At 31.8% G+C, this 9,301-nt stretch overlaps 1 protein-coding gene across 1 annotated transcript; it reads left to right on the forward strand.

Annotated features, from left to right (window-relative positions):
• The first annotated feature begins 93 nt into the window (after nt 1–93).
• CSN3 (casein kappa) lies at nt 94–8,907 on the forward strand. Its single transcript, XM_003265702.2, has 5 exons — nt 94–165; nt 2,285–2,346; nt 5,289–5,321; nt 6,473–6,968; nt 8,737–8,907. The coding sequence occupies exons 2-4, from the start codon at nt 2,293–2,295 to the stop codon at nt 6,932–6,934; spliced, it is 549 nt and encodes a 182-aa protein (XP_003265750.1). The 5' UTR covers nt 94–165; nt 2,285–2,292; the 3' UTR covers nt 6,935–6,968; nt 8,737–8,907.
• Nucleotides 8,908–9,301: the final 394 nt, after the last annotated feature.

Raw genomic sequence — 9,301 nt, forward strand, 5'->3', positions numbered from 1 at the left:
TCTGTCATCATCTTATTGGGTAAAAAGTAGGAGGGAAATAGAATAGCGTGACTCAAGGTACTAATACCCTTTAATTGGTCTTCAGTTATTTTTCTTGGGTCTCCTCTACAGCTGACAGGCCAACTCAACCTACTGCCAACCAAGACCTGAGTGGCACGAGGAAAGGTAATGCTGCTGAAACACTTGGATAAAGTGATCCTTTTCACGGTAGTTAGTTGGGACATCACCACAGTTATTTCAGAATCACATTTTCTTCCTTTTAGTTATTGTTAAGTTTGAATATGACCTAGCATCACTTTAAAATTAATTTCTAACCTAAACATAAGTTCTGGATGGTGTTATGCTCAAATTTATTTTTAACTTTACTTTGGGTTCCAGTCAAATTCTGATACCAGCTAAATCATAGCAGACATGGTGAATTCTGAACAAGAAGGCGTTTAACATATTCCTACAGACAAATGTTGAGAGTTAACTCGTCAGGAGGTTGGACTCATGATAATAATCGCAATTAACCCCTTAATTATTTTCAAATTTTATTTCTATAAAAGTCATAATTTTATTTGTTATGGAATAATTATTTTTTAAACATGTTTTTCAAATATTCATGAAAGCTGGATAATTCTACCGTTTCACAAATTATTTCTTCTTACCAAGTGATGAGGGCAAATGCAAATGTAGCTGAGTATGGTCAGCAAAGTATGGTCTTATCTCTGTGATTTTTGATCATTTTATAGAAATTGTCTTTTGTTTACATATCATTTTGCTGTGTGAATTGATAAGCGGTCTGTGATTCATCATAAAAACATTTTCAGTCTATAATCCTAAAAGATCACTAGCAAGTGAAGCATTAATAAGGAGCTTCATCCCACTTAAAGAAATATGAGTTTGCTTAGATTGTTCAAATTGATTCCAAATGAGTTCCATCGAATGGAAATCTGATGACATCGTATGGGCAGTTTTGAAGTCACTTTAGTAGACAGCCTTCCTAATCATTATTGTCTGAGAATCAGACGCTAATGGAGTCTGATGTGCTTTCCATCCCCTATCTGAGGCTTTAATTCTGTGAATCTTTTTTGTAAAGTTCAAGTTTGTAGTGATTCAAGTTTATGAGTATGTCAATAACAATAGCTGCAACCAGATGAAGTTAGCTATTACTTCCCAAATATAATATATACTTACATATAAAAAGTTTGGGGTGTCATATATTATTATTGTCTAAAAAGATTTATTAAAAATCAAATAAGCAGGTATGACACTGTATATACTCTTTTAGAAAAATAAGGCTAATTTATTTCTTTAAATATTTTAGTCAAAGCCACTGTAATTGTCATCTCTATACTTCTTATTAAAACAATCAAGTTAATCATATCAGTTACGATTACTGGAGAAGTATGTTATAAAGAAAACAGTTTCATAACCCTCTACTTCCTATTCCATCCTACTTACTTCTGTTGGATTGATCATGGAATTATAGAATTTTACAAATCTCTAAGTTCAAACCCTGGTTTTACAGGTAAGAAAATGTAAAGCCCAGGAAAAGGAAATCACTTGATCAAAGTTACAGAGGTAGAGATAAGGCCTGGTCTAGAACTCAGTCCTCCAAAAAATGTATAGTCATACACTTTCTAGTCCGAAAACACTCAATTGTTTTCTGTTGTTTATAAAGCCATGCCTAGCTTTTTAACCCATCATTATCTTAAAGGTGTCTACTTTTTCTGCTCTAAACTTTCCTTCCAATCTTGTATTTCCCTTCTCATACAAGATTCCAATCAAATGTTCATGGCAATTCTCAAGACTTTCTCTTCTACTTGAAATATTTCTCTCCCTATTAAACACTGCATAGGCAAGCCTCATCTATATGTCATTTTTTCCACACAAAGACTGCTGCTTCTCTTAACTGAAACTTTTATTAATAGAAAACCACTTTTGTGGCATTTTCTACTTTTTTCCCTCTTACAGTTATTTGTATATGTTTCAACACTCTTCCTAAAATTGATGCTACTCATTGGCAAGGCCTGTATCATATTTACCTTCATAATCTCAACATTTGGCATAGTAATGATAATTTGATAATTCCGTTAATATTGTCAAAAATTAAATTCAGAAATTTTTTACTCCAAGTTTGAGTTTTTACATTCTTTTGTTAAAATAAATTTTTCACATCGGCTAAATCTACCTGTAAATCTGGCTTTTTTTCTTAATCAAGGAAACATTGTATTCAAGTCACTCCTAAATTTCTAGTAAGAAATTCTTTTAAATTAATTTTTTAAAAATTTATCTTTAGGTGCAATAATGAAGAGTTTTCTTCTAGTTGTCAATGCCCTGGCATTCACCCTGCCTTTTTTGGTAAGTTAATTTCATCTAACCGGTTTGTACTGACTTTAAGAAAATTTTATTTAAGGGCCCAACTATGCAAATTTCTAAATACAATTATACTTCATAGAACAAAATATCTACATAGTTGTTACATTTTTAAGGTTAATTTTTTTAATATTTCAATTGTAAAATCAAAGTCATGTTCTTTTGGATATCCATTTAGTTCTGTGAATTAAGAAATCACACTTAATCATGTATAGGAAACTTTTAAAATTCTCATACTATAGAGAAAATATGTTCTGGTGGAAAACAATACTGAAAACATTTTAAAATTGTAAATGCATTAAAGATAATTCAGAAAGAATAAATACAGAAATCATAGTCTGGGAATCAGAAATTATTTTAATTAAGTTCCTATCTCACTCAGACTCCAATCTCTTTATGGAAACAAAATCCTTCAACAACTTTGGTTAAGCTTTTTCACAAGTTTCAAAGACCTTGATACTTCTGCTTTTAATATTTGAATCATTATCTTTTGTTATATTCTTCCCCATTATGTCAATTGACTGACCCCTTTCCAGGGATCAATGGTCATAAACAGCTTGAAGGCTTTCAGGCATTATCTTGAATTATATGCAATGTTTTAAGGCTACTGGGCCTAGAAAAAGGTTCTGTTTTTTTCTTTTAATTTTTTGACTTGTTTTTATTGTTGTTTTGGCTATTGCCTCTCTTTATTTTCTTGTTCATCTGGGGATTCTAGGCACTGACAAAGGAGGCAAGCATAAATAATGGTATATGTTCTCCTCCTAGATTGTAAAATTTTGGGGAGCACTAGTCCTTGTTCTGTGACTCTCTGTAATATTTATTTATTATTAAGTTTAGACTTGCTTTTAAGTAACATCTATTAATTAATTCTATTAACTGCATGTTGTGCTTGTGTATAACATGTCTATTAACTCTATTAGGTCAATTCTTGGAGTCAAAATTACCTTCTAAAACTTTGAGTTCTACAGCTCAAATACTTTGTGGCCACCTGAACATTTGGAACTTAGGTTGTCTCTTTGAGTAATAGGGCTTAAAGTTTAAATCATGAAATGACCTACAAATCCCTGCTGCATAGCAACCTCTCCTGAGCTACCTGAGCTGGATTTGTCTTTCAAACATTCCTTCCCATTTTCAAAAAGGCTTCAGGCCTCAGGGACATGAACAAATATACAGAAAAAAAATTAAAGCTTATTGATTTTACCATTCAATCTTATGAGTAGTCGAATTTATACAAATTAAAACATCAATGTGATGCCATGTTATATGTACTATTTTATCCCTTCCCCCAAAATAAAAATAGTTAGATAATATTTTACTAGCACTTATGCACTAAACTGCATAAACACATAGCCTATTGGTGACATTATAATTTGACTCAACTTTTCTATACCACAATTTGATAATTTCTATCAAAGAATCAAATCTCATTTGTGAAAAATCATTTTAAGGTATTAATGAAAATTACTTAAAAGGCCACTGGTATACAGATGTTAATCATCTCTCTGTTTATAATTAAAATTTTATCTTAATAGATAACAATAAGAAATAAACATTTCATGACATAATCATTGATCACTTAGTTATCAACTACGAAAATGTAAGCATGAAACCTATGATATAAATTAAGAAAAATATGACATACCACATTTCTTATAAAAATGCAGGATACTTTTTAGACAAGCATATACCAGGAATACATAACATAGGTTGATATTGCATTACGGTATCTAGATTGTCAGAATTTTTTAAAGTATACTTTCTGTAATATTCATATTACTTCTTTTTTTTTTTTTTTTTTTTTTTTTGAGACAGAGTCTCGCTCGGTCGCCCAGGCTGAAGTGCAGTGGCACAATCTTGGCTTACTGCAACCTCTGTCTCCCAGGTTTAAGCAATTTTCCTGCCTCAGCCTCCCAAGTAGCTGGGACTACAAGTGCCCGCCACCATGCCCAGTTAATTGTTGTATTTTTAGTACAGACAGAGTTTCACCATGTTGGCCAGGCTGGTCTTGAACCCCTGACCTCAGATGATCCACCCACCTCTGCCTCCCAAAGTGCTGGGATTACAGGGTGAGACACCATGCCCAGCCTCATATTACTTCTTTACATTTTAAACTAATGATTTAATATATTTAAAGAAAAGCAAGTCTTTGACTCAAAGCAAGGAAACTTCATTACCTTCTCAAATTTCTGATTTTCTATACTCACACCTTCCAAAAGGTTTCTAGAGTCATTTTATACCCAAGGAATACATGTGTAATGTCCTAAACCAGAACTGTCAATTTAAAAATATTCAATATTATACCTCCTTTCAAAAGTTTCTAAAAGCTTTGGAGTTTTTAGTTTTATAAATATATGTCCATAAAAATTGTTTTCTCACTCCTGATTCTCTAAATATGTCACCATCCAAAACTAAGGAAAGCACTATAAAAACAAATGAAAGATGGTATTAAAAACACTATTATTTATATGTTAAGGTTATGCGAGAGGCAATATTTTAAATCTTCTAAGTAAACCTTATGAATCATCTTAGTATGAGAGCAAAGAAAGGAAAAAAGGCTCAATGCTCCTCTAATTTTTAACAATGTATATTTAATAAAAATGAAATAGAAATTATTCATATTTTGCATTTAAGCATATTTGTTGGCATGGGAGTCAGATGACTAGATTTTTCCCACAGTGACCTTTTCATTCTAGGTGGTGATATTTAAAGACAATATAAACATGAGGTTTATTATTACTAATCAGTTAGACTACTGTTGCTTCTTAAGTAGTCCATAGGCCTCATAGATCAGTCATGAAAAATGTTTTAAAAAATAAAAATAAAACATATTTTGTCTTTAACACAAAAGACTTTTTTAACTGATTTAAGTCCTTTTTTTTTTCTTTTTTAACTTATTTCTCATTATTTCTTCTTCTGGAACTCCCCAGGCTGCTGAGGTTCAAAACCAGAAACAACCAGCAGTAAGTCTATTTTAATTACTTCTGTTAGAGGCATGAACTACAAAATATATTCTGCAAAGGTCAATCATATTATAGATGGCTTCTGTCTAAAACCTAAATATTTCATTTCCATAAAACGATCTAATAAAATTTGCAAGAAAATAATTTCAGCAACAGGTGATATGAATCAACATCATGTTCATCTGAAAGTTTTATTTTCTTATAAAACCCAAGTCATGTATCTCTGGTTTTCATGTATATTTAGCAATATGAGAAAACTCATTCAACATTTCATACTGGAAAAAAAATGAAAACATAAGTAAAGCTTAATATTTCCCCTTTCCACTTTTTAAGACAAGGAAAGATCCTTTTCTGACCCATCTTTGAATACTTCTCATACATCTATATTTACTTCCCCTTTCATTTCCCAAATATGTTTGAATACATTTAAATATGTCTCATTTTAGGAGAAATGTTTGCTTTGTCGTATAATTTTGTCAATTTATTTCTATTCATATGGAAAGGTCTACTGACAAATTTTTAAACAGAGGCACATAGATATAGACAATTCTTTATCTAATGTTTTGTGAAGAAAATTAAACCAAAAAAAAAATCCAAAATCTAAATCCAGGAATTGCTCCACATCACATTATGTTACTATTCTGCTATAGTTTAGGAAAAAATAAATGTGCTCTTGGGCTAATGTTTAAATGAATAAAATTTGAGATCAATTACAAATATGTGGTGAGAATACATACATGTGTGTGTATCATTTTGTGTGTGTCTGCATGTTGTGCTTGTGTATAACATGTCAAAGTACTCAATGAGATTTTTCTCTGTGTTATACCTATAATAGCTAACATACAGGATCACTTTCCATGTATGCCAATCTCTGGGCAATATGGTTTACATTATGAATAAACTCATCTAATTTCTTGAAACAAATATTATATGATATTATCAAAATAATATTTATAATATTGAAAATCATAAAGTGGAAAGACAATGTACAAATCAACATCTTATAAAATAATATTGCTGCTGGGTTCCATACTTCTAATATCTTACTCAATGGTAAATACTATATTATTTCAAAAAGTGCAGATTTAAAGTATTTCCACATTTGGGTCTATAATAATAATATTCTGTATCATTTATTTTTTTTTTTGCAGTGCCGTGAGAATGATGAAAGACCGTTCTATCAGAAAACAGCTCCATATGTCCCAATGTATTATGTGCCAAATAGCTATCCTTATTATGGAACCAATTTGTACCAACATAGACCAGCTATAGCAATTAATAATCCATATGTGCCTCGCACATATTATGCAAACCCAGCTGTAGTTAGGCCACATGCCCAAATTCCTCAGCAGCAATACCTGCCAAATAGCCACCCACCCACTGTGGAACGTCATCCAAACCTGCATCCATCATTTATTGCCATCCCCCCAAAGAAAATTCAGGATAAAATAATCATCCCTACCATCAATACAATCGCTACTGTTGAACCTACACCAACTCCTGCCACTGAACCAACGGTGGACAGTGTAGTCACTCCAGAAGCTTTTTCAGAGTCCATCGTCAGGAGCACCCCTGAGACAACCACAGTCTCAGTTACCCCACCTACGGCATAAAAACACCAAGGAAATATCAAAGAAGACAACGCAGGTAAATGAACAATATACAAAATGAATAATTTCGACAAGAAGCATGGATTTATGAATACAATCATACATTCTAAAATAGTACAAATAGATAAACTAAGTGTGTTATAGAAGCAGACAAAACAGGGTACTTACAATTTTACCTCGGTAAACCCATAGCATTGATATACCAGATTCTGTTCCAACTAGAAATTTAAAATAATTTTATTTGACAAAATGAAAATAATTGGCAACTTTATTATCAAACTTTTTTCTGACAATTGGGACGCTCTTAGAATGTAATAGTTTTATTTCATCCTTATTCACACACAAACTATGACAGTAGAGTAACACAGCAAGTAACACTTTCATGATTTTTACTTCAAAAATAATTTTTAGAAGAAGTTATATAGAATATGAGTTTAAGTAAATTTTAATTCTGTAACAATTCTCTTGCACTCTCATTGTAGTATGAACAGAGTAAAAGGAAATGATATGCTTCCATGCATTTATTTATTTCAGACACATTTCCAAAATGATTCATGAAATTAAGCCTCTCAAATTTCTCCTATTCTAAGATAAACCCGGGAAAGAATTATAACGCTTAACTTGAAAAACACATAAATATTAAAAGGATACTTTCAGAACACTGAATGTGATGCAAAATGTTACTATTTATTACTTGGACCAACGGATAATGGCAGAATCTAAAATAATTTGAAACTTATGAGAAGAATTTAAACAAAGAGAATGATAAATAGAGTGGAAAATATCCAAAGAGTGTAAAATAATTTGGGGAGAAAGTTGCAAAATGTTGAGTTTCTTTGCAATGAATATTTTCAGTCCATCAGATGTCTACATGTTTTATGATCTAAAATACCAGACAATGGTCTGTGATATCATGGGACTACCATTAGCCCAGAAAAGGTTGCTTCTTTCATCTGCTTGCCTAATGACCATAGGCTGGTCATTACTTTCTCTGAACTTTTATTTTCTCATAATTCTGGTTGCTATGAAACTCAAGTGAGAATGCACATGTGAAAGGATTTTAAAAACTGATCAATCTGTAAAATGTCATGTATTGGAAAAGATAAAGTAAAATTCATACCAGTACCCTAAGTCTCCACTAAATGATAAAAACTATACATAATTATGTCTGTTAATTCCCATAGTAACCATATGAAACAGATATTATTCCTATCTCAAATTTAGGGATAAAAACCAGTAGGACTGAGGACATTAAGTAAATTATCACAGCTAGAAAGTACAAATGGGAGGCAAACCAAACCTGTTTAATTTCAGATAGTGGGGCTTAATTACTATGTCATTTATTTTTATATGGGCTGTCTAACTTGCTGAGAAACAGGGAAAATACACTGTGATTTCCTTAGACTAGCATATGGATAAATTGTGTTGTTTAGTTGCTGTTCAACAGGATATCTGTTAAGAAAAAGAAAACAAGAGCTGGTTAAACAGGTGGCTTACTATCTTTTGGAGAATAAAATAAGAAAATTAATACAACATGAAATCAAGTTATTTAATAAGTAGTTATATATTTTACTGATGCAAAATATAAAGAAGCATGTAAAAGACATTTTCTTTCTGTAAATATTACATAATGTCTATTATTTCCAGTTTACTATATGCCTATTTTAAATATTTAAGTTTAAATATTTAATCTGATTAACTTATTGGATACAGACATAAAAGAAAAATTGTGGAAGTTAAATATATATCATGAGAACTGTTAACACACTATGAATAAATTTCTAAACTATCATTACTTTTTATAGGACTTGCTGAAACTAAATGACTACTTCACACTCTCCTTCAGCCATTTGTCTGCCTTCAGTCAACAGAAAATGTGATTTTCACAGATTCAGCTCTTCTATCCTTACATTTTACATTCATGCCACGTTCAATATTTTGATTCTTGCACAATAAAGCCAACTGATTGCAACTGATTCTTTGAGAGGAGTTTGCAAAGTTACCTCAGGGATCTCTGAAACTTTGAAATGCTATGACAAATTTAGTGTGAGTTAGAGTACACAAATTTACCTAAAGGCAGTGTTCATAGTTTCATCAGGTTCTCAAAGTGGTTCGTGTTCTGACACTAAGAATTTCTCCTCTAGGATGACACTGGGACCAGAGAAAGCCAAACCGTAGTGTTCCAATCAAGGGGACCACAGAGTGACTCTTGAGAGCCATGGGAACTCTAGAGTTAGCATTAAATTTAAGTGCCCAAATGTATTGCTAACGTTAGTCTAGATTATTCCTGACAGCAAATTCTGGGCACAGGCAAACTACAAATGCCCACAACTACAAACACAGATACGTTGCAAAATTATAGATGTTGAC

The sequence above is a fragment of the Nomascus leucogenys genome, chromosome 9 (genome assembly GCF_006542625.1).
Source record: "Nomascus leucogenys isolate Asia chromosome 9, Asia_NLE_v1, whole genome shotgun sequence".
NCBI classification, from domain to species: domain Eukaryota; kingdom Metazoa; phylum Chordata; class Mammalia; order Primates; family Hylobatidae; genus Nomascus; species Nomascus leucogenys.